The sequence below is a fragment of the Stegastes partitus genome, unplaced genomic scaffold (genome assembly GCF_000690725.1).
Source record: "Stegastes partitus isolate 25-593 unplaced genomic scaffold, Stegastes_partitus-1.0.2 Scaffold698, whole genome shotgun sequence".
Lineage (NCBI taxonomy): Eukaryota > Metazoa > Chordata > Actinopteri > Pomacentridae > Stegastes > Stegastes partitus.
Genome location: NW_007578429.1, coordinates 45087 through 71761, shown reverse-complemented (window position 1 = coordinate 71761; position 26675 = coordinate 45087). Strand labels below are relative to the sequence as shown.

The 26675-nt window shown below is 41.9% G+C and overlaps 1 protein-coding gene across 1 annotated transcript in view; it reads left to right on the top strand.

Annotated features, from left to right (window-relative positions):
• The window catches only part of LOC103363892 (glucosidase 2 subunit beta-like), a gene marked incomplete at its 3' end in the record, with an annotated part of 100363 nt that overhangs the window by 37916 nt on the left and 35772 nt on the right, over positions 1-26675 (top strand). The window contains exons 9-10 of the mRNA XM_008290844.1: positions 8601-8687; positions 19859-19910. Coding sequence (XP_008289066.1) covers positions 8601-8687; positions 19859-19910 — 139 coding nt within the window. The remainder of the gene's footprint in view (positions 1-8600; positions 8688-19858; positions 19911-26675) is intronic.

Sequence of the window (26675 nt, the reverse complement as noted above, 5' to 3'; positions counted from 1 at the left end):
AGGGTCATTGGTAGTTGTAAGGTGGAAACGCTCAACCATGATGTTAACTCCTTATTTCCAGCGTATAGAAACACACTATTTTAACCAGAATAACACTTAATATGTCTTTAAAATGACACATTTTCCATTAACTGGACTACAGCAGTTAAAATCTTCTGAATCTGCTTTGGCCTCCTGCACAAACAACAGTGTTTATCAGTGAAGCTTCCACTGCAGCGACGAGGCAGACTGTAGCTTGTACATCAGCCAGATTGATTGTGAGATACCACCAGGCAGTGAGGTGAAGCCGAGGCGAGTTTTAATTAGCTTCTGATTACATCTGGTATAATTCAGTGGAGGTAATGGCGGTGGTGGTCGCCGGACAGCGAGGGTGTTAAACACAAACACATTCATAAAGGTTTAGCTGCGCTTTGGTCCAAATCTGTCGATGGAAACGGTGGAGTTTAGTTCAAATTTAATCTGCTTTAAACCGTCTAAACGTCAGTATGTTGGTACGTGATGCAAAATCCGGTTTGTGGTCAGATGAATCGACACAGTCGTCGATCAGTCCTTGTTTACCAAACTCGGTGGGTTTTGTCTGAAATGTGCCCTGCATACAAATGCTCCTTTAGTTTCTCTTTTTTATTTTTTATTGCAGAAAATTAAACTAAATGGCAGCCTGCTTCTGTCGTACGCCGCGCTCGGCTCATCGCTATTCTTCCGCCATTCTTTCAAGTCTAACTAGCTAATTAATGAAGCTGTCAATCACCCGGCGAACGCCACGGCGATGGAAGAGCAGAATTCCATAATTTTCCTCCTTTTTTTTTTTTTTTGGCCGGCCCCCCCTCCTGAGAATTAACCTTAATAATAACTATTTCAGCTCCGTCTCTCAGAAATGCTAATAACACCAATTTGTTTTCCCGACGACATTGTGGTGGGAGAAAGCGACTGCTGCTCGAATTACGTTCCCTGGCAACGTCCCCGTCCTCGGCCACGTTTACAGTATGAATGGAAGCTAAGTGGCTGCTGTGGAGGTGCAGAACTCCAGAAAAACTGTGGACCAGGAACTGGGACGACGGCGGCTTTGGCTGAGACTTCATCCAGTGAACATGTTGCGTCTCTGTTGACTTTTCCTGTACGAAACCAGTCTTTCCCAAACCTTAACCAAGTGCAGTGAGTTGGCTGAATATTGGGTTCATCCATCTTGAAACTGTCTGTCATCAACAGTGGACATTTAAAATGGTGTCTGGGACGTTTCTGTAGATTCTGAATCAGTTGCTTGATGAGAAATAACTGTGAAAAGTTTTTATCTGTAATAGTTCTGAGATGATGTTGTTCAAGTAGCCTCGAATGTCAATGTACGGAAATGTTATGAAAATGGATTGTTGGGCGATTTTTAAAACGTCTTTATCTCAAAAAGTATTTGATTTATGGAGCTAAAATTTCCCAAATATCTTGATAAATATCCATATTTTAAGCTGTAAAAAACTGGAGGCGGTTGAACTGAATTTGTTGTAAAACTTGATGATTTGAGATGGACCAACCCAATACCGATAAAAGACTTTAACATGCTTTAGTAGCTACTGATGTAAAAAAGCAAATCCAAAACGTCATCAGTGTCCATTTATTGTCATGTTCTGGTCATTTAGCAACTTGTTTTGTCAATTAACAACATTTCTTCATTGTTTATTAAAAAAAAAAAAGTGGATGCTGCTGTTTCCTCCCAAACTTGTTTTTTATTGCAAATTTGGTTCAACTCTAATTCCTCGTAAACTGAATAATTTGCAAGAGGTGATTAAATGTTTTCAGCAGCTAACGCCTCCTGGATTGAATCTTACACGAAAATATGGACACACGTGAAATGTTTGTATTATTATTTTGAAAATATGTCATGCTTATGCTCAATAAATCTGAAAAAAAAAACTGTTTTGGATGTCTCTTCTTTCAACACGATTAAGGTTTGAGGTCACATTGAAAGAGAAGGAATCGATTTAAAATTGAAAGTGGGAGTTGAAACAATCAGCAAACTGCAAGGCTGCAATTTAGGATGTACGTTATGCAGTGCAGGGTTGAAATATGTGAAAGTCAAGGAAAAACAGTATATTCATGATGCAGACAAATGTCCTCCGCTGAGCCAGACAGCAACACTGGACGATTTTGCAAAGAAGCAGTTTCGTCTTTTATTATTATGACCACCACAGCTTAATCAATACTTGTTCTATATGTGATAAAATTTAACAAACACATGCTGGAAACAAGTCGTATCTTTAATTTCTTACTAATTATTAGGAATATGGAGCGGTTAATATCCGCTGGTATCTCATGTATCTGAGCTCCGTCATGTTTTAATCTGTAGAGTTAATTTTGAACTGTAGAAAATCATCCTGAAGTATTTATCAGAATACAGCAATTACATATTTTAATTGTTACGTATAAACTCGTGAATAAAAGCTGACAGACACTTGTAAAGATCATGTATATCATGGCAGCCTTGACTTTCTAATGACTCCTAAAACTTTGAAGTACGAAGTTCTTCCTCTGGAAGCAGAACCTTAAAGTTCCACCAAAGTTTGATCACATGGACAAAAGAAAGACCTTCTAGAGGAAAGTTCTGTGGTCAGATGGAACAAACACTGAGCAGAAACATGTCTGGAGGAGAGAAGGTGAGGCCTTTAGCCCCAAGAACACCAAACCTACCATCAAGCATGGAGGTGGCAGCATCATGCTCTGAACTGGAGCTTCACACAAAGTCAGTGGACCAATGAAGAAGGAGGATTAAAACATGAAACCATCAGCAGAAGGTTGATCTTGGACACAGCTGGATGTTCCAACCAGACAATGAGCCCAAACACACATCAAAGTGGTGAAGAAATGGTTCCATCAGGCTGGAATGAAGGTTCTAGACTGGTCTCCCCAAAGTCCTGACTGAAAGACAAGAAATTTAGTTATTTTTGTCCAGAGGAGTCAAAGATACAACCAGAAGCTTGGAACCAAAAGTTGAGGTAAAAATGGACAAAAAAGGGCCTTAAACCAAATATTAGCATTGCTCTATGTATATTTTTGGAACAGATTTTGCCATATTTCTAGAAGACCTTTAACAAACCAATGAAAGAACCAAACAGCGTGATTGTTTATTCATGTGTCGATGGTTCCATCATTACTCTGGCTATAGGCTCCAGACTGAGCCTTTTGTTTACGCCCGTCGATCGTTTTGTTCCCCTGTAACACCTGAACTCTGACGCTCTGGATTCCCGACTGCCGTTCCTCTAATCCTCCCCACGCTATTAAAACATCACCCTACATCCTCGGTGCTAATCAGCGCCGCGGATTAGCCGCGTTGTGAACGTATGGGAATGTAATTAGTCTCGCCTCGCATCCTCGCCGCGAAGGGTTAAACCGAAGAGCCGGACCCGAATCCTGGCGCTTGTGTAATCCGGGTCTCCTGTGTGCTGTTAGAAAGTGCAGTTCTGCATGTACCGGATTCAGCCTCGTGCTGCTCAAGTCGGGATCGGTATTGTTGTCACTCGCCGCCGCCGCCTTCCTCCTCTTTTCTCACGCGCTCCCCTCGCTGCCTCCACAGAGTGACATTTATTAATTAAATATGGTGTACTGCCGCAGGATGTGCTTCCCTTTCCACTATCTCCAGACACTAATAATTACATTGGCATTTAGCGCCGTGATAAGCCGACCCTATGGCCTTTATGAAATGTTCCCCGGGCCCAGATGCTGAGCAAAATATAGACCGGAGCGACGCCGCGTATCGATCCGTCCACCCGCCCGTCGTCGTCCCAGCGTTTCATCTTAAGAAAAGAGGCGGCGTTCATTAGCGCCATTAAAGAGTCCGACAACAACACCTGGCTGATTCTGTCGGTAAAGAGGGAAATCGCTGGAAACGGGCCCGGTGTGGTTCTGGACTTGGGTGGGCCGACGGTGACGAGTTAGCGCCGATGAATAAACGGCATCAGCCACAGGAAGCACTGGTTTTACTTTACTGTCGCCGAAAAGTTTAAAGGTTCTTATTTATGTGGTGCTACGTCGACTTACAATCTAAAAATAACGAGTCAGGACAACTTCTAACAAACTACACTGAGTTAGCTGTTCTTCTACGATCAATTATATTTTTAATTATCAGCCCGAATCATCTGAAACAGTCGGAACTGGTGAAGAAAATGTCAGTTTTCAGGCCGATTTTATGAGTTTACCTTGACCTCGAAGTTGTTTTTTCAATCCACTAACGAATAAAAGTGGAGTTTAAATCACGCACAGTTTCAAGTTGGCACAATTACCAACATTATTACGTCAACTCGACCCGTCAAAATGTTTAAATAAGTTTATTTGAATCAGTTAATAACATTTTTTTAATCTTGTAGTCATGGATTTCGGTGAAAGTCTCGATGCCAGAAAACAAAGAAAAATTTAAAAATTGTGAAAATCCGTGTAAAATATCGACATGCTTACCTGATTTAACTGCAGTAAAACAGTGTAAGTTTATTTATTTATATTCAGATGTAAACATTATTTGCAGTTTTAAATATAATGCTAAGAAAGATTTACCATTCTTCGATTTTTGATATACATATTGGTTTGTCTTTTTTTTCTTAAATACTAACAAATACCTGAATATTATAATTTTTTTCAAATTTAAATGCATTTCTTAAAAAAAAAAAAAAAGTGTAATTTTATGGTTAAATGTCATAAAAGAAAATGCACATTTCTGAAATTTGGGACATAATTTACATTTTTGTTTTTTTTGGGGGGGTCAACATGTAAATTAATACTTCTTCTGTGATTTAGTTAGTCACTGGAAGCTTTAAAACAGAATAATTCTAAAAGTTATTTACTGTTTTTCAATCTTTAATATACAGATTGTTGTTTTTGTTTGTTTGTTTTTTTAAATACTAGCAAGTACCGGGATAATATTGTCTTTTTTTGTTGATTTAAATTCTATTTATTTATTCGTTTTTAAAAAGTATAATTTTATGGTCAAATATCATAAAAGAAAATTTGTTAAAACAACAATTATTTACAGTTTTGGCTGCAAATAACTTTTTCTTTTTCCTCAGATTTTACATGTTATTATCTGTAATTTAACAAAACAGGAAAAAATCAGTAAAATGAGAGTAAATTGATTAAAATAATTACAGTTAAACAGCTGTTTTTTTCTTTTATAGTTACTTTTCTGGGGTCCTTTTATGTTTTTAAATAAAAATAGACTAACGTGTTGATGAGGTGACTGGATGGATCAGTGCTAATGAGCATTTCAACATTCCTGTTTCTCATCATTGGCTAATCTGTCGCTCTTATTCCTGATTAATCCGTGAATTTACGTCTCGCCAGTGGCTCCAAACTACCAAACAGATGGAGACCCTGGATCTCTGAATCCATCCACATGTTTTCATTCATTTCCTCCCGACTCTGAATCGTATCGCGACTCCATATTGTCCTTAAAACGGAGACACGAGCTGCAGGAATCAACGGGAAGCCTTGTGAAGTTAGCCAAAAAGCTTCAGAGTATTAAGTTTGATTATCCTTTACCTAATTACTTTGCCTCAGGTGGCCTAATCAGCTGCTACGATGAAGATTATTTTATGGCTTATCAGCTCCGGCTGCATCAATGGATGCTTAAGTCACAATTACTGTAAACAAGCGTTTAGTTTGTAAGAATCTCCCTGAACTAGTTGCATTTTAATTAGCTGTCAGGAGTCATTCTGCCTCCGTTCCACTTCCTCTCCTCTTGGATTTTATTGTCAGATTATTCATATTCGTGGACGTATTTTACCTCCAATAACTTTCCTGCAATTTCCTTTTCTTTCCTTTTCTTTTCTTTTTCCTCCCGCCGCTGGAATAATTTCACAAAGCAATCGCTCAGGGTCTGCCCCGGTAATCTGCCACCGCCAAATTAAACCGCACATCTCAGCCTGGAAATTACCAGGTTTCAGCGAAATCCATCTTGGGATCGGACGGCGGGGCTCTGGGGGGGAGTTCGCACCTCGGCCCTGGTCGGCTCGGGCCGAGATGACCGCTGTTCTGGACGTCTGGGGAAATCTGCTCCGATTATGTAGCTGCAGGATCCTCATCTGTCAGCAGCCTGAAGCAGCAGCGCTAGCAGCTCGTCTCTATCTGGGTTTGATAGGAATGAAGCTGCAGCTCTGTCGTCGTACATCCGGTGGTGATGCTGCCGCTGGTTCGTGCTAATAGATACCTCGTCTTTCTCTTTGTTTGTGCTGTTTCCACATATTTCATAACTCTGACGAGGAGAGAAACCCAATATTCTGCTGCCAGGTAGATGTTTGTCGAGCGGTGCTGGTGGGACGTAACCGTGTTATTTGATCTGTTCGCTCTCGTAAGGCGACGTCTTTGCATACTGTTCCATCAGCCGGCTGCGAGTTTTCACTTAACCAGCTCGGAAATTAATGTTTGTGCTGCGAGTTTAGTTCGACGACTTTTACGCACGAAAGAAAAAAAAAAGTCCTGAAGAGCCTGAAGCTCATAAACATCTGGTGGAATTATCAACTTAATGTTTATGATTTTTAAAAAAAAGGCAACAAGTGGCGTGAATGGAAGAGTTAACAGAGTCAAATAAAGAGTTTGAGGGCTGATAAATATGTTTTATGTGTTAGATAATTAACTTTATTAATGCAAACATACAAAGTGGACAATAAAAATAAATGTTTTTAGATTGAGATGTTTTTTTTTTCTTCTTTAACTGCAGAAAAAAACTGAATTTGAGTCGTGGTATCAATTAATTAATAGATAATCCCCCCGACTATCGGTTAGAAAATTAGTTTATAATCAGGAGAGTAAGTGAACCAACGTGTTTGACTTCCTTCAGCTGGATCATTGCTGTTTACTGTAAAGTAGAAAACCAGAACATATGTGGAGAAATTGGGTTCAAATCTGGCACAAACAGTCCAACGTAGATACACATCCTGCAGTTCAGCCGAAAAATTATTGAATTTTCATCACATGACCGTCGGTCACAGCCGAGTCGTGCATGTCTTCACGGTTGCGCCGACGTTTGTAGAATTTTTTATTTTTTACAGAATCAGTTTGCTGTAAACTGTTTGTGCTGAATTTTGAAATGAGACGTGTGGAATCTATATATATAAATATTTCAGTTTTAGGCTCAGTTCTGGTTCATTTTTCCAACTAAATGGCGCGTCACGGTTAAAGAGAGTCAGGAAGTTGAAAATCCAACATTGTTTTTCTGTTTTTGCAGTTTGTAGTTTTGTTAAATCAATTAAATAAATTTAAATGATGGATTTTTAGGTTCAGGGAGGTGAACAGGTGGCAAAATTTTGTCTCATATTTTGATTTGTGGCAGTAACAGAACCGATTAAAGTCCAACTGGTCGACATCTATACCGGTTATGTATGAAAGTCTGTTTATAACTGTAAGTTTCTCCTTGAAGTCTCAAAATATGGCAAATAATTCCATTACCAACAGCATAACCATCACTCAAACTCATGTTTCCAAATATTCACGTGTGAGAATCTGGACTAAGGGATCGTTTTCCTTTAACAGGCTCAAGATTCTGAACAAAGAGACGCAGCAGCAGCGAAAAAGTCCAAATCCTCCACAACAGACGCTGAACTTTAGCCCCAAACAAAACCTCCCGTTCAGCTCATTTCCTCTGAAACAAACAGGCTCTGAAAGGAACCACCTAAGCACAAAAGAACTCGATGCCATTCACGTCCGAGGTGATTCACAGCGACCTGCCTTCCAGTCGGCGCGTCCGCACTCGTGTTTATTAGCTTAGCTTAATTGTGCATAGTGTCTAAAGGTCAGCGCCCGCTGTGATACATCGCTGCCAAAATGGCTTCCAGGGGACACTGTTTCAGATGAATAAACACTGAAAGCTGCACCAGCCTCCACCCCTCCATCACCATCCTTTACCTCCCAATGCGCCGCCGCAGCAGCAGCATCGCATTCGGCTTTTTTTTCCCAAGCACAAGGTCCTGTGACTGATGGGCATCCACTGGTACGCACCGCCTCACTGACTTCCATTTCAGCTGGCAAAAAAGGCAGTAGATTAATTCGCTTGTCAATTTTTTCCCTCCTTTTTTTTTCTTCTTCTCTTCCCCGCTGCAGGAGTTCATCGAGATCGGAGGACTGATGCGTTTGTCCTCCAGCGGATTAAAACACGCGGCGTATATGTGTATAACCACAGCCCCGCCTGGTGATGAATGGCGTTTGACTTCTATAAGCAGTAAACTTCCTCCGTTTGGCTGTAAAGAGCTGATTTAATGAGCGGGCGGCCTGAATAGATGAGCGGATATGGCGGCGGGGATTATGGGGAGGTGAGCTGAATGGGAGACGGATGATGTGCGGTTTATTATCAGTTATGTAATGCACTTTTTATAAAGCTCCTACCTGCGGGGCCGCCGGGCGCCCCGACAATGGACGGCGAGCTCGTGCGCTCCCGTAGATGCGTGTCAGGACGTATACGCCGAGGACAAGCGTACATTTGTATATTAAGAATTTACAATAGAAGGAAGAGGCCTCATACGCTGAGTGCCTGTAAAGACGCGTCCGCGGGCCCATGTTTGATTCATACCACAGTTAATATTACATGCTTTTGTGTGCCGTTTGCTAATCCCGACCCCCCTCTCGCCCCTCAGGGTTTGCTGGGAGGAGGGCGTCAGATCGATCTCGCCGAGTTTCGACGGACGCTCTGGGACGTCCTAACGAGAGGAGACAGCGTCAAGGTGAGACCCGTCAGTCTTGGTTTCCAGCAGCCACCGTTGGTTTTCACCATTTCTCAGAGCTAACCGTGTTCTTTATTCACGCTTTCATTTGTTTATTTCTAATATACTAGTATAATAAACTTGTGGTTGAGGTTAGTGAAATCCATCGACTGGTCTTTGTTAGAAAGTCTTAGAACCTTGGTGACTTTAGGGTTGGGTCTTGTTCTGTATGTTATTACTACAACGCTAAACTCTGCTTTTACCTTAATGCATGATTAGTGATTTTAATCTAATGATGTAATATACGTTTTTCTGCATTTGAGTATGTTTACGTTTAACACAATCGTACGATTTCCTGATTTTATTGACATACTTTTGCTTTCAGTAACATTTCCAATTCAGAACTTGTTTCTGTTCAGTATCTAACGCCACGACGGCTTCAACGCAACGTAAAGCGATCGTAGACGTTTAGTTTTGTGTTATTGTGATCTACAACTATATACGGCTCATAAACTATCAACAGTTGACTTCTGCATTATCAATTTTTTTGCTGAAAACAAGCTCAAAAATGGGATTTTTCATGACAACCTCCATTTTTTCATACTTCAACTCACCTATAATCAGATATTATTTGATCTACTTGTCCAATATTACAGATTTTCAATCAATGACATGATGAGAAATAATAGTGGAAATTTCAGGTTTTTATCTGTAATGGTTTCTGAGATATTGTCGTTCAAATAGCCTCAAATTTCAATGCGCAGAAAAAACTCCTAAAAGTGGCTCGATGGGCATTTTTAAAAAAGAACTATCTCAGAAATTATTCAATATATTACGCTACAATTTCACAGATACCATCTTACATGTCCCCAATTTATGCTAAAAAAGTTTCAAGCAAATCAGAGATGGTGAAGCCGAAGAAACCTGATGGTTTGAGATGGAATAACCCATTAGCGAATGTTAGCATGCTAGCACTTTGAACCAAGATGGTAAACGTTGCTGTAAAGTCTTACAGGAATAAAATGTCTTTTACTGAAACCAGCTCCTCTTACGGTCTCTCTGGTGTTCCCATAGTTTAGTTTATCTTTGCAGACGCTGACTAAGCTAACGCTTGGACTCTCTCCATTCCTTCAAAGGGCACCGTCAGGACTCGGTAAACGGTGTGAATTTGCATGCCAAAGTTCACCAAAGTTGTGGGACGAAGCAAATTTACTTTGAGTGAATCTAATGATGATGCTGGAAGTTACTGACTAAACAGACCATGTGTGACCATCAATCCTCCTAGTCCTCAAAGTCCTCGCACAACCCGAACACCGTCCTACGTAGGAAAGCAAAGCTTCGGTATCTCCACCGGCTGTGTGCAATAACCTCCAGAACAACGTGGAGACAAGAGAAAACCTCGGCGATAAGCGTAAAATGAGCAGAAACTGTGTTCCTTTAACCGAAGTGTGCAAAGGCTTGATTACGGCGGAGTTGTAAATGTAGCTGTCACAACACAAATTACCTCGTATCACCCTCCTCCTCCTCCTCCTCCTTCGTCTTCTTCTTCTTGTTTTTTTCCTTGAGTCTCCAAACTGCTAGCATATTTCTCAGGTTTTATAAACCACATGTTTCCATCTGACAGCCGGAGCCTTAAAAGAAAATGTCCGCCGCTCCTCATCTCCTGAACCGAGGACGTGGAAAGTGCCAGATAGCATCCTTTCATTTCCGCTCCTCCAGATAAAAAGATGAGAGGACCAAAGTGAGGCCTATCGCCGGGCGGCAGTGATTGAGTCCCGTCGCTAAGCCAAAGCGAGAATCTGCTCAAATAACCCGCTCCGCCGATAAGAAGCTAGTCATTTCCATAGACAAAAAAACATCGGGGTTCAGATTAGATTTCACCGTCCGCCTGCCTTATCTCGCTGTTGCTCCATCATAGGCTGTGAATTATACGGCAAACTCCTGTCCTCCGTCCTTCCACCAAAACACCGCTGAAATACATACGGGCATCAAATGAAGCGATTGTTCGCAGGCGGGAATCGACAAAACCTGTTTTTTATTTACCGTGTAGGGATCGTTGGAGAAGTTTGCTGCTAACAGCTGCTGCTGACGCAATTGGAAATGGATGTTAGTTTAAAAAAATAAGTTATCACCACTAATACTGATGTAAATTTTAGTTTGTGGTGCCTCAGTTGGGGAATCTAAAGATTGCTCAATGATTTTTGGGTTAAACCAGGAAATATCTGCAACCCTAAGAATCAGACGAAGCGTCCATCGTTCTGTTTTTGTCAGAGAAACAACTAAACAATGCCAAAAATACGACTAAATACTGAATAATGTGTTCAATGCTCTCGAAAATTTGCAGTAAAGCAGCTTCGAGTTTATTTTATTTACGAACAAACTGCAGCTCAAAACCAGTCACTAGCCAACAAGGTTGTTGTTGAATTAATGAACAAAAACACGGAAAATAAAACTAGTGAAGAAAGTCTAATTGGAGCGATTTATATTTTGTTGTTCGTCAGTTTAAATGTGTTACTTAAGTACGTAACACATGAAATAGTGCGGAAATAGCAATCTGAAAAACTTAATAAATGCCAAAAATATATAATAATAATAAACTTTAAGGCTTCTTTTTAAACAATAATTATGGAAAAATCAAATTGGAGCAACTTAAATTCTTTATGTTCGTCAACTTAAAGTCTTTTGTTCAAACTTACAGTATTTAAATACTGAAATATTCCCCTTAAATATTGTGGAAATGCTAGTTGGAACAGCTTGATTTTGATGAGAAATCAACTTTAAACCTTGTTATTTTCCTACCAACTGTTAAATAAGTGGTTGTAGTTTTATTGTTTATTTTTTCGTGGACGGTTCGTTAGCGTCTAATTTGTTATTTTATTAATTTGTTGAGTTTAATTTCATCAGAAGTTGTTGTAATAACTGAAACAATATTATTTAGAGTGAAAAGCAAAAATAAATATAAGGGAAAGTAAAATAATACGACAATTTGTGGCACATTTCTTACCAAATGGCTTCATGATAAGGTGTGCTATTTTGCTATTAGCCTCCAATGCTACGTATGCTAGCTGTCATTTTCTTCTACGTCCTCGGCTCTTTGACTTTTCTCCAGACGCCCAAATCAAAACTCCAGATGAGGAAAAAGCTGTTAAAGAAAACATGACGACAGTTTTGACCTTTTCGTGCCGACACAAAGAGACTGAATTAGCTGCCGACTGTAGCGACGGCGGCGGCTAATGGTGCGTTTCATTCCTCGCCGGGCGCCATGCTAACGTGGCTACGTGAGCCTGGCAACGGAGGCGAACACAAAGACCGCTAACGAGTCACCAAACCTCCCTTACAGCCTAATTAGTGACTAATTATTCAGTCTTTTCTCTGATTTTAAAACGACTTCTACGTGTCACGGTGTTGCTGCGTCACCGCCGACGCAGTAAATAGATGAGGATGTTTCATTTATTTATGATGTTTTTATGGATAGTATGCAGTAAAATGACACTAAAAAGTCTTAATTTACTGTTACTTTGGACAAACCAGCCAAGTTTGAGTTGTTTTGGACAACTTTAAGTCATTTAGGACCAATTTTAAGGTATTTTGGACAAGTTTGTAGTCTTTAAAACAAAATCTGAGTTATGATGGGCGTATTTTAAATAATTTAGAATGAACTTTGGATTATTTTGGACAAGTTTTATGTAATTTACCACCAATTTAGAATTATTTTGGACAAGTTTTGATTGATTTAGGAAATATTTTGAGTTATTTTGGACAATTTTCATGCATGTAGGAGACATTTTGAGTTAGTTTTCATCCTTTTAAAAGTAATTTAGGACAAATTTTTAGTTTTCTTAATAAGTTTTAAATAATTACAGACATGTTTTGAGTTATTTTGGACACGTTTTAAGTCATTTAGGACACATTTTGAGTTATTTTGGATAGGTTTTGAATAAATAAGGACCTAATTTGAGTCATTTTGGACATGTTTTAATTTTTTTAGGACACATTTTGAGATACTTGTCAGTATTTTAAAGTCATTTCGGATCAGTTTTGAATTATTTTGGACAAGTATAAGATTGCTTCTGGTACTAAAACAATAATCACTGTGAGGCTTTGTGGCGTCTTTTAGCAGGACATGTCAACAAAGTGTGAGAAAAGGTATTAAACAAACAACACAGCGTTATAATTGTAATTTCCAGTCAGTTCCTGTACACTCGATCACACTACAATATCCTCTTCTGCTCAGCTTGCCTCCGTTCTTTAGATCTCTGACTGGGAAACACGTCCTTAATTGTCCTATCAGCTCAGAAGCCATCCAGACTGGCAGAGCTGCTGTTGAAGGTTGCTGGTGTTTGCAAACAGATGCCGTCGGTGTAGAATGGCAGTAAATACACGGCGCTCAACTTTAAACGTTAGCGTGCGTCCCGGCCTGTAATTTAGCCGCGACGGCGGCGTCGACTGCACGTGTTGTGACAAAACGCGGCGCCGCCATCACACGTCAACAATGGAAACACTGAACTGTCTTCGGCGGCGGCAGGTTTTGTAAATGTGGAGCAGAGCCGGAGTCTTCCTGGGACCGGGGGGCTCGGAGGTGCACTCGTGTGAGGCGCTAATGGACCCCTGCTGGTGTCGCTGCTGCAAAGAGGCCTAAGCAAAGCTGACATCCAGAGCTTTTGGGGGCCTCCATCCATCTCCCCCTCCTCCCGCCGCCGCTCGCTTTTTAAGCAAAGACAACTTTGGTGAATATTTCATGGGGCGCATTGCCTCAGTTTCAGCGTGTCGAGCTCAGGAAGTGGCACGCGATGACGCCTGACAGCCCCATATGTCGGCGTCCGCTAGGCGACAGTCTTTCTTTGTGGTCCGACGCCGCTCTCAGCCTCGGTTTCCTTCTGTCGCAGACTCCGGGCCCTTCAGCCGAGCTGCTCGTCATTTAGCTGCTTCTTTAAATCTTCGTCCGACTTCTGCTGATCCATCTGATGCTGGTGGTGGAAACGCCGGCATACGGACACTCATCTGCTTTTTGGGTTTTTTAATCAGAGGCTGCAGCATTTCCAGCTCTAAATGATGCACGTTGACGACTTTTTAGTTTGTATGAATTATTATAAACATGGAGAAACAGAGGAAGTGATGTAGAAATAAAGTACGGCAACACGTAAGAAAAGACAGAAGAAGCTTTTATTAGGGAGTGAATGAAAAGACGAACTCGTTATCAGTCCATCGTTGTCGCTCGTGTGAAGAACCACCTCCGTGCTCTGTTTGAGCTGCAGAGGTTTGAGGGAATCGGCGGATAAGAGGGAAGAAGCTCCTGGCAGCTGCGCAGCCTGAGGCCCGGTACATGTGGCGCCGGTCCGTCCGTCCGTCCGCCGGCGCCCGTCATTATTTTACCTCTCGCAGAGGCTTCACGCCGACTCGGAGGCGCCGCCACACACCGTCTGAGCCGCCTTGATCTGCTCTTAAACGCTGCCAGCGTCTGATCCTCAAACGTGGCCGAGTTACACCGAGTGGACGGAGGAACGGGCCGTTAGTGTTGTTAGTGGTGGAAGGGCGCCATTAAACCGCTTCATCAGCTGGTCATTAGGCCGTATGTTTGTTTGCGTTTCAAACTGCTCACAAACAATATAAACTGCTTTATTTGCACAGTAACTTACTAATTAGTGTCGAAAAGAAGATCTTCAGGCATCAGGGATGAGCTCATTATGACAGCAGTGTTGTGCACAGGAATCAGTTTATATCAGCTAAATTAAACGATTTATATACGTCTGTTAAACTCGACACATTTGAAAGTTGGCGTGACCAGAGTTCAAAACAGTTTGCTGTCCCGAAACATCTCCGAAATTCTACATACTAGTGCATCCATGTCTTTTTTCCAATAACTATTCAATGCATTTTCCTTATACATATATTCCGTTGTTGTTGTTTTCATGATGAGTCCACCATCTCCACACAAAACTGAAACTAAACCCATCAGTGTTGGACGTACCGTATTACTGTCATCACATTATTATTCAGTAGCTATGTTTATTTTGTTGTCCTGTACACCCGACTATCAGCACCACCTTGATTCTTGCAGTTGGGCCTCGTTCTTGCCATAACGTTTTCTTTGGGCGCTTTGGTTTGCATCATGTTTGGCTTTTGGTCAAACTTTATCAAAGAGCAAAAAAAAAGTATTTTATGCCTTCGCTGGTAGGATAGGGGACGTTGGGGATTCTATTCTGTTGATTCTTTCATATTAATTGAGGTAAATAACTTTGCATATTTCAACAGTTGTATTGTAGATTAGCTGCAGTACCTGGTTGTGCCACCAGGTGGTTCTTCCTGTTCCTGCTTATAAGTTGTGTTCGATGCCGTAACGACTGGTGAAGGCCAATCACAGTTCTGTGTTGGCAAACAGAGAGCATTGTTGGGTTTAGACTTAGATGAAGACTTCTGTGGAGGTTAATGACTTCCGGCTTTTTGCTCTATCATTGGAATGAAGCTGAAGTTTACCAGGATAGCATTTTCGTGTCCGTGGTTATAAATGCAAGGATGTGCTTCATGCGTCTTAGTGATTATTGAGTATTGATTGATAACATGACCAATGACTGATTAGGAAATGTGTTGAAAAGTTAGCATCCTCAGTCATGACAAAAACGCTTATTTTCAGTTGTTTTAATCAACAGTGATTGACATGTTTTGTTTAAGCTAATTTCAAGTTTAGCCGCTTTAGCTCATAGATGAAGATACACAACAATCAAAAACACACCCAGTGACATGAGATGGAGATTTTTCTTTTTTCTCGGTTTTTGGTTGGCTCTTGGTCATCTGAATATTTTCTTATCTTCTTGTTTATGTCTCGAAATTGTCCTGTTTTGCGTTGTTTTAGCATTTTCCAATCGATTTGTCCCGTTTTGCACTTGTTATCGCTGCTGCCTGACTTACAACACCCACAAAACCACTCAGTTTGTTGATTGAAATTTGATTTGATGATCATGGTTTGACAGGCTGTTAATGAGCCACAGCGTTACGCCTTTTGGGGTTTGCGTCTGATGTATTTAAGACGTTTGAGACTATCAAACAGTGTTCTGGCGAACACTCGATCAAGTGTCCGTCACCAGTGGGACAGACGATCACTGTCTTGTCTAGGCGTAGTTGGATGTATGTGATGCTGCAGATCGTACTACATACGCCCACTTCTTGACACTAACTGTCAATTGAACTTTAGGTGTCAGAAAATTCACCAGAAACAGCCCATTTACCGGCAAGTTAGGAGGACTGTGCTGTACCGGATGCCCAATCCCACATGGAGTCCACATCGATCCTCCTCTCCGCACTTTTGTCTAAAACTTACAGTCCGTCGAGACTTCCACAAAAAGTCGAGTTCAGTTCGCATTAGCTCCAAACACATCGAGCTCTGCGGAGATACAAGGTCTCTGCAGTCTCCACGTATACCTCGAGTCTGACCGGCAGAATCCCTCGTGTTCAACTTCTCCAACAGCTTTCCTTTAAATTACCAGCGAGCTGTTGGACTTTCAGACGCCGAGTCGTGGCTCCGCAGTCTGTGCAATCTGTCGCATCGGTCTCGGTGGCGGCGACATATCAATCAAAGCCGAGGCGAAACTTGGACGATCCATCCATCACCGCGCCTCTCCTCAGCAGCCGAGTTTATAAACCGGCAGGACGAATATTAAGCAGTAAACATTTGCCGTTCGACGGGTTTTTTTTTTTTTTTTTTAAACCACACAGATGCAAGAAAAACACACTGGAACAAAAAAAGAAGCATGTGTCACATTAAATATTGAGAAAATTTCTGTAAAATGTGACACACTCACCGAGCTGCTGTGGGAATTCAATACAACACACACATAGAAAAGAAGGAGGCTGTGTCTCTCCTACTTGGCTGTCATGAATATAGGTCTGCCAAACCGAGCAACAACAACAAAACATACAAAAAAAACACACACACTGGAAGTATTACATAAGTTGGGATTCTCTGCGGTTTGAACCCTGAGTCGTCGGTGCACAGGCGGCTGTTTAAATTGCATCAGTTCCTCTGATGTAAATGCGTATAGCCTTCAACTCCCTTAGAGCTTTTAGTCATTTATTTTGATTAGGGCTGTATTTATAAGATAAGTCTCTTAAGTAAGCCGCCTGGGAAGCCGGGTTTGGCGAGGACGGCGGTGGGGGGGGGGACAAAATGAAGTCTGTTTGATGATTATAAATTCAGAAATATCTGCTTGTCAATTAATTAGCCGCTTCCTGGGTACGCGCGCCCCTCTTTTCATTCGCCGGGCCTCGGCATCTCGGCGGACGAATACCCGCGGTGCCGCCATTGTTGCGTCTAAGCGGCAACACGAGTCTCCGGCAGCCGAGGGGGGATGCCGAGAATAAAGATCCTTCAAAGGCAGACAGTTTTCAAGAGAGAAAGCCTCTGTTTTTCTTGCGCCGGCTGATTTTCTGAGAGCGGCGTATTTGGCTGCTTGAAGGGGTTTGCTCTGCCAGTGTCTCGCTTCGCTCAGACACAAACAAGAACCGGCGAGAGAAAAAAGGTAGACGGCGCTTGAAGTGATGCTTCCATTATTTCTGCCTCTCGTAGTGCAACAATGCGAGCGGGAGACCCTGTCTTGTTGAGGCTATTGTGGCCGGGCGTGCCTTCGCCGCCGCCACGAGGAGGCTTCGCTGATTTGTAGCTCCACAGTGATATCTGGGTTTCTTTACAGTCGACCAAAAACAGTGGTGAAAAGGGCCGCATTTCATATCAGGAATGGAATGAGAGTCAAGAAAACTTGGATATAGTCCAGGTTTTTATGTTGGCTTAGACATCGTCGGCCTTCTTCGTAGATCTAGATGCACTTTAGCAGGAACATACTTGCTGTGTACGACATAATCTAAGTATTATAGTTAAAGGCAAACATGCATGTTTTCCCATAAGGTTCGGTTATAAGTGTTTTATAAAAATCCGTGACCACGCTCATGGACTTTCCGAACACAACAACCATCTTGGCAGTGCCCGACTCCACCTAACGTCCAGCTAATCAAAAAAACAAGCAAGAGTCGAGTAGCTGTACCTTTGATTATCGATAACTTTACACCTTCATACAATCTAAACAGATGAGTTCTATGAATATCCACTTTCTGTACAGCTGTTGTGAAACAGGAAGTTAGCTACAGAGACCAAATCTTCTTTTCGCACCAGGTTGTAAACATGTTTATTTTTGCTGTAAAGGTGGTCATTTTAACACAGAGGTCTATGGGGATTGACTCGTTTTTGCATCCAGCATCTAGTGGCCATTTGAGGAACTGCAGGTTTTGTTTTTCCGTAATGGCGTCATTTTCCAGACCCGAAGGTTGCCGCTCAGATAGGAGTGACCTCATGTCAAAGCTAGCCAACATGTGTTGTGTTTTGAATAGAGACGCAAATTCTAAACTATTTTCCTAACTGACAGTTGACGGTGTTATCAACGAATTATCGATTAATCATTAAATCATAGCCGATAGAGCTACCTCTGATAAAAGTTGCTTGTTAACATTCACCACTCAATTCTTCAGCTCATTTCAAATTTAAAAGCTGTGGTTGGGAGTCATTAACCTCCATAGAAGTCTTTGCCCTTTGCTAGCTAAACCCCCACAATGCTCTCTGATTACAAATGTAAACTTAATTGAGTCAGAGTGACGCCTCCTCTGGTCGCTATGCTAATAAACAGTGAAGCACCACCTGGTGGCGCAACCAGGTACTACAGCTGATGAGCTTCGTCTTCTGCTTAATCACTTAATATAATTTTAATCGGTTAAATCGATCAACGGATAATCATTAACCTGCTTTATGTTTAGATTTTGTATAAAGAAATGTTTTGTTTTGGTCGTTTGGCTGCGACTAAATTACAACAACAAATATGTCTTGAGGGAAACGCAATCGTGACGGCATCATTTTTTCTATCAATATAATGAGAAAACGTAAATATATGTTAATACTGACGATATCTTACCATCTCCTGGTACCTGATACAGTTAAACAACATGTCTTTTGTCTTTCTTTAAGGTGGATTTAGTTTATTTATGGGCATTTCTGCATCCATTTCACTGTTATCCCTGCACGTTAAATTCGTGCAAATCGTCTTGACATTCAGTGAACGTTTTCTCAGAGATCTGGATTGATGGATGCTCTGTTCGTTGTCTCTTCAGACAGTCGAGATCACTGTAACCTGGATGCTGGAAGGAAAAACCCAGAACTCGACATTAATCCCCATCCAGACGTCCAACCCGAGCTCAGCAAACCTCATGAAAATAGCGTTTCCGTGTCGTTCCTTTAAAATGCTTGTCAAGCAGAGAAAGTCAGTGACATGTTTTCTTGAGGTTTTTTTTATTTATTTATTTTTCCCGCATGACAATTCTCACATTTGTATTCAGTCCAATGTGTCAAAAAAAATAAAAAAATAAATAAAACAAAAAAAAAAAATCTGCAAATACTGCATGAGATGTCACAGTGATCTTAGGCAGGTTTTTTGTTCTCCTCAGAGGTTGGTGAGTCACATTGCATTTGGCGACGCCTCTCACTTTTGCACAGTTGAGTTTACAGTCTGGTTTCCAGTGAAGGGAAGAGAAATGACAGCATGCGGCGTGTCATCAAATCAGACCCATATTTCCTCTGTCCCATATGTGGGAATCCTGTCACATTCGGTCCTCCTCGGCGGCGCAGAAACAACGCCGCCTGTGCACAATGTCGTATTGTTCTCTTTAATGCGACGAGCATCAGCAGCAGGATGTGGCACGACACACTTCTGCTCCTCCGTCCTCAGGTAGAATCCCAGCCGCGGGTAAATATTAGCAGATATCAGTATTTGGCGATCCTTCCACAGGATCCAGAATCCGTAAAAGCAAATTAAAGGCCTCAAATTGTCTTGCTTCTCCCCCGCGACCTGGAGCAGAGCAAGTAGCATCCAGGCGTGTTGTCTCTCATCATTAAACCGCCTCTCGGAGGCTCCTGGGAGCGTCGCACAGGAACCTTGTGTTTCTGAAAACATCAAGTGTCTCCGGCGTCTGCGGGGAGTCGCGCATTAGAGTCACGGACTCCAGCCCAGATGATCTTTTTTAAAATCACTTTCTGGCGTACGCGCCGGGCTTTGTTGTTTGCTTTGTACGTTGCGATGCAGGTGATGCCCAAGGTCTTGAAGCGCACAGATCTCTGACCTTGTTTTCTCTCCGTCTCTGCTTCCATTATGTGCTCGTAGATCAAAGACGCACCAGCCGGCGGAGATCCTCACTTAGAGGCGGCCGACAAAGGTAAGTTATTAAACCACCGTCCTCCTCTTTCTTTCTTTCTTTCTTTCTTTCTTTTTATTCACGACGTGACAAGATGTAGTCACGTTGCACGCCTGTACGATCCAAATAATCTCTTCATTGTGTCACAAATTTTCCTGCCGTACGATTTTTATCGAGGTAGTGGATCAACTACAACGAGGCCTGTTGGTGGGAAAAGTGGCTCATAGGATCAGATAGGATCCCACAAATGAAGTCTTTACTAGCTAGCTAGCTGCCTCACCTGTGATGCTACACAGTCCTCATCTTTTGATTTCGTAGCAGCAGCTGCTTCTATTGGTGTTGAACAAAAGTTAAAACCAGTTTTACATTCAATGTGATTTCTGTCCGATGCTAGTTCGGCTCGAATCCGTAGAAGTTCTCACGATGCACCAGGACAGAATTCAACACATTTTTCGTCTTCGGAGTTCTTAATTAACCAACTGATTGTGGTTCGTTGTTGGAGAAGTTCATTGTTGACGTGCAGGTTTTTAAACGGCACAAATATTTGATTCATTAGATTATTTGCAGATATTCTGATATTTTCCAGCTGATTTCGGTCGATTGCCGATTCATGCACGTTTTGTTTTCTCTCTTGTAGTTGCATTAACTTATAATTATGCTTCTCTGCTGCTCAAATTTACACTTTTACTCCAACGTAGATGCATATTACTGATACATGTTGGATACTCTTATATCCTACATATTTACATCCACTGTTTACACTCGTACTCTAAATGTCTTAGATGATAAACTGAATTCGTTGTCTCAGTGCTCTTTGCAATGACAAAAAGTTGAATTTCATCTCATTTGATCGAATGTAAAACTTACCGTCATTATTTTTATGTGACGTTTCCAAACAAAACTAAACTTTTAGCCTGTCGGTGCTCATTTTAGATAAAAATTAGGGCTTTAGATGTTTTACTTATTTTTGTGTGCGGCTTGTTTTCTATCATTTTTAGTCAGTTAAAGCTTCTTTTTCTGATTTAGAATTTAAAAATGTGTATTTAGATTTATTTTCTTCATAATTTTCACTTTTTTATTTTTTATTATTATTATTTGAGCTGATTTATTACAGGCTCTTTTTTATTTTTTATGTTTTATTTTATGGCTTGTGCAGCTCATCCATCTGCAGGTGTGATGTCTGACATTATACGTTGTGCTTTATTGATCCAGAAAGAGTTAAATCTGATCTCATCAAATGTCGATATTTAATTTTAAAGCCTTAATCGACCGATACTGACGACGACGATGTCATTGTGCATTTCTATTTTTTTCTGATTGTTCATGGATGGTAACTAAAGTCACCTTAAACTTAGCTGATAATTTAACAATACAAGCAGCTGATAGTTTATTTAAAGTAAATTATCAACGATATCAACGGTACTCATGTGTATTTACTGTTTGTTTGTACATTTTTGCACCACTATCACTACATTTTATCCTCTTTGCTGCTGCAACTCTGTAAATGTCTTCCAACTATCTTAAACATTTTATAAATTCTCTGTTTATTTGTTGGTTTTCTTTCTGCTTCAGTCCCTGCCAGAGGTTTTGACCACTAGTGGAGCTGTGGAGCAGCGTTACTGGCTGGTTTTTATTGATGTTTATTTACATCAAAATGTGCGATTTCCCTTTAAGAAGTGTCCTCTTGGTGCAGTCAGTCACTGACTAGTTAATATTACTCATGTATAATACTTGTTTACGTTCTAATAACGTTCCCTACATGTTCCTACTATCTCCTTTGCTGCGGTAACGTCTGCACATTTCTTCCAGTTGTCTTCAATAATTGCAGTTTTAGTACTTTGGCGACGGTTTTGACCGCTAGCAGAGCTATAGAGCGACATTATTGAGGTTTGTTTACATAAAAATGTGCAATTTCCCTTTAAGAAGCGGCCTCTGGGTCTAAACTCGTACATTATCCTCTGTTGCTGATGGGACGGCTGATGTCTTTCTCAGAAACATCATCATCGCCGTGAAAATGCACCGGTCGAGGCGCTGAAAGGGAAATCCAGCTATCCGTTTTTATTGCTCCAGCGTAACCCAGACGCTCGGCTGTTGTCTGAAAACAACAGATTACCCATGCATGAGAGGGCTTTGTTTACCTCCCGCACCTCTTCCTGTGGCCATAGTTTCAAGCGAATCTCAGGGAGGATGCATATGCAGAAGCTGCGGCGAGTTCATTCCAGCTCCAGCTGCCGCCAGGAGACGGGCCTCCGGTATTTATGGCTGGCATAAAAAAAGCGTGTGCATCCGCCGTCACCTGCAGATTTACAGCGCGTTTGACAAACACGCAAAATAATAATAAAAGAAAAAACGCAGAACGAGCGGCGTTCAATTTGTCCGGGAGTTTAGAGGCTGTCTGCTGCTCCCGACGGATTCTGCTGCTGGAGCGTCTCGCCGTCCACGCCGGCCTCCCGCTGAGATCGTGTCTGCGTTCCGATGTGTGTGTTTGCGCCGCCCGAGTGTGTGTTTCCTTTTTTTTTTTTTTTTTTCCCGTGCAGCGAATCCGCCTGCTCTGAAACACCAGCAACAGATAACAGATGGTCCCCCTGCATTAGAAGTGTTTTATTTCCCCGCGGAAGCCAGATATGTCAAAAATAAGCATGTGCAACATTAGTCATTTGGAATATTCATGCCCCTGCCGTCCGACGGTTTCCTTTTCGCAGCCAAAATACCACCAGCCCAATCCTCCCAAGGAAGCGAGGGGGGGAAAAAAAGCAGCCATCAGCTGAACCGATGGGGGGGAAAGGCTGAGGCCTACATGCGGTTTTAATGGAGGAATTTTTTTCTCTCTCTCTCATGGCTGCTTCTTTAGCAATGCCAGGGCTGTAATTAAAAAGGGGTTACAGTGTGTGGATGTATTAAGAACCTCATCCCTCAGCCCCATTAGACACAGTTGTGTGAATATGCACACATGTCCATATGCCTGTTTGGCTGCACGCACAAACTATCAATTTGCACCCACGTTAAACGAGCTCATCCAGCGAATTCCTTCATAGACTCAGTCCTCTCCACCTCCATCTCCAGCTCGCGTCTCTTTAATCTCCACCTCCTCTCCTCCCAGGCTTTCTACCCTCCATCTCCCACCATTGCTGCCATCCTTGTCCTTGGTGGCGGACATGAGCATGCATCATTATCAGGCCTGATTAACCATCCACGTAGTTGGCAGTCCGGGCCCCACTAGGGGCCAATGGCATGGATTTCCTACCGCCGAAAAACATGAATTTTGAGCAGTGCTTTCTCACTTTGCCGTGGTCCCTCGTGATCAGGGTTAATTTGTGGCAGCATGCGTGAATGGTGTAGAAAGAGGAGAGGAGGCAGGGAAGGAGGAGGAAAAGCTACCAAACAGTAGTGCACTGCTTATCGCAGAAATGCAATATAATTTATTCAGGAATATGCAAATCCAACAATCACTCTGCCTTGTTTACCGAAGGGACCTGCTGATTCAGAGTCTGAGAGAGAGAGAGAGAGAGAGAGAAACAATCCCAGCCACACAAGCCAACATACAGTGGAAGCACAAAGGCAGCCAGCAGCAACTCATTTCACTGCTTTTTCTTTAGATTCGGGGAAATGAAGGGTGTCGGGCAATTTCTTGGTTGTTTGGTCGCCGCTAAAACCTTCAAAGAGACGCTGATTATGTGCAGTCGGTGTCGTATGCAGTCGTAAACCAGAGTTTGCATACATTTGTAAAGACCACGTATGTCAGGGCGGGATTGGGCTTCCAGTGGCTCCTGTTACTCTGTGTTTTCTATTAAAACACGTCTTTGTCTTAAAATACAATCATGTATTTTGGTTCTTTCATAGATTAATTAAAGGTCTGGAAATAAAACAAAATCCACTGGATCAAAAATATACATACTATTTTAATATTTGGTTAAATGTGGCCTCAGTTGGGTTCTTCTGGTCTCCGTCCACCAGCTTCTGGTTCATCTTTGACTCCTCTGGACAGAATCGCTGCAGGTCAGCTAAACTTGTCGTCTTGGTTTCAGTCAGGACTTTGGGGAGACCAGTCTAGAACCTTCATTCCAGCCTGATGGAACCATTTCTTTTCCACTTTGATGTGTGTTTGGGCTCATTGTCTGGTTGGAACATCCAACTGTGTCCAAGATCAACCTTCTGCTGATGGTTGTAGGTTTTCCTGAAGAATGTAGAGGTGATCCATTTACAGCCCCAGAGCATGATGCAGCCACCTCCATGCTTGATTGTAGTTTTGGTGTTCTTGAGGTCAAAGGCCTCCCACTCTCTTCTCCAAACGTATTTCTTATCTTCTTTTCATCCGTCCACAGATCTTTCCTCCAGAAGGCCTTTTCTTATCTCCTGGCTGTTTCTAAACTGTTCCCCCATGTCAATGGTGGCAAATGTTGCTGTTTTCAAGAGCCAATAATTAAAAATGTCATTTCTGTTGAAGGCATTCAGTCATTTGGATACACTGGAAACAATTCTAAGTCCTCACCAAATTTCATGGCTCTGGGAGTCATATTTCTGGAGATATTGAACCTGAAATGGGGCCTACTATAGAGCATGATGCTACCACCTCCATGCTTGATGGTAGGTTTGGTGTTCTTGGGGTTAAAGGCCTCGACTCACAGAACTTTCCTCCAGAAGGCCTTTTCTTTGTCCATCAGCAGCAGACTTCAGTGGAGCCTAAAGGTGCAGCTTCTGTACGAAGGGCTTCTTTCTTGCGTGATTATTTGGGATGCAACAACCCTTTATGAAACTCTGGACGTCTGAATCTGTGTCGTAGAGTCATCCATATGCTGCAGTTGTAAGGTAGAAATGCTCAGTTGACTCCTTACTTTTGCTCATAATTTGTGTCCCCGTATTGAAAAACCAACATATTGACGAGACTAAAAACTCGATTTAATCTCGGAGTCAGCAGCTGTAGTCAATCGTAACGACTCACGAGAAGGTTAGAGGTCAACCGACAGTTCAAGACGCTGTACGTGATCCTTAAACTGCTTTCCTTGCTGTTTTTTTTGCTGGTGAAAATCCTGAAAATTCAGCCAAAGTATGTGATGCAACTTAGACAAACAGTCAATAAGTCAACTCTGAGACGGTGCACCAACATATTTCTTTAACTCTCTCAGTTTTGCTGATTTTAAACTCTAAGTTTTGAACCTTTTTACCATATTTAAGCATTTGTAAAGACCACAGTCGTGTTATCTCTCAACTCGTCACGTACTTCCTGAAGAGTTCCTCTCAACACAACAGACCTGGGACACTGAAGCCAAACAGAATCGGCGGCTGAACTGTAGAAAATGTTTGTTTACGGTGAATCTACGGCACGCAGCCACCCAGGGTTGGATTAGATTTAAAGCCGAGACGAGAAGAAGTGAAATCTAAATGTATTATATTTGCAGAACACCTTTTTTTTTTTTTTCATGGTTAATTAAGAGGCGCCACAGTTCTTGTGCGTCACATTCAATTTTTGCTTTTCATCATCTCGGGCTTGTAGAACCGGGTGTGAGTTGCAGCCGCTCGCCGACTCCCTGCTGAGAGCCCAATTAGCGCGGCCGTATTGATTTCTCTGCACCGCGTTGCATGTACTTTTGCAGGTGAGTCCCTACAGCCAGCGCCGGCGTATGGAAGACAACAATTATCTCCTCTGACAGAATCTCTGAGGCCACGCGAGGAAGAAGGAAGAAAAAAAACAGAAACAGCAGAGCTCAGAAAATTGATCTCTTCAGGCTTGTGTGTGGATGAGGAGACAAAAAGCCGCCGCGACTCTGAAAGCAGCAACTTTTGGATGTCGAAACCTTGTTTAAATGTTCTTAAAACTTGTTTTTGTTTCAGGTTAGCGTCAATGTAAGGTTGAGAAACGAGATCTGGCCTTTAAATAGAGCTTAATAATCCATGTGGGTCTTTAGAAGAAGTGCATATTAGTGTAGAAATGTATAAAAATGAACATTTTGGTGCTTTTTTTAGGGGCTAAACAGTTTTTTGTGGAAATGCTCATGAACCAGGTCGTAGCTTTAAAGCACGAACATGATTATGAAATGGGCAATAAGACAAAACCAGTTAATGTGGATGGTTCCGTCTTCGTTGTGGTTCGTTCTCGTCTATTTTGGCTCGTTTAGTTAAAGTTTTGGAGACAAACTTTGCAATTTGAATTGAAGAAGATGAGAACAGCAAAGCTTAAGATATTTCTTTTCAATATTTAAAAATTATATAAATATACAGTTATGTAAATGTACTAAATGTGAAACCTTCTTTCATGTCGAATATCAAGGCTGTCGGATTGTCAAGACGGAGGTCGAGATACGAGGAGGGCTTGATGCTGGAAGGCTCATTTGTTGATAATATTTATTGTCTATAGTTGTTCTAATAACTAGTGGTTCTGGTCCCAATAGCACTTTCTGCTCTCTGGATAGTCAGGCCCAATTAATGATGAATATCCGAATATTCGGCGTGGTCAGGGGACACTTCCACCCCGTCAGAGCACTCCCTCGGGGTGGAAGTGTCCAGAACACACAGGCAGTACTTGGCTGCTGATGCTAGTTTAGTTAGCGCTCACACTTCTGTTTCCTCCATCGGTGGTGGTGGGGGAGTGGCAGATACGCTCCACCGTTACCATCCATGTTTACTTCCATAAACACTGAGCACGCTCGCTGCGTGCGACGTCGTCGTGTCCTCTTGTGCGCATGCGGGACACTTTTGGCTCGTATGAAGTTCACACAGCAGATCACATACAAGTCGCATTGAACTGGAAACGTGAAGGAAGTCACAAAGAAATCCTCATTGAGCATCAAG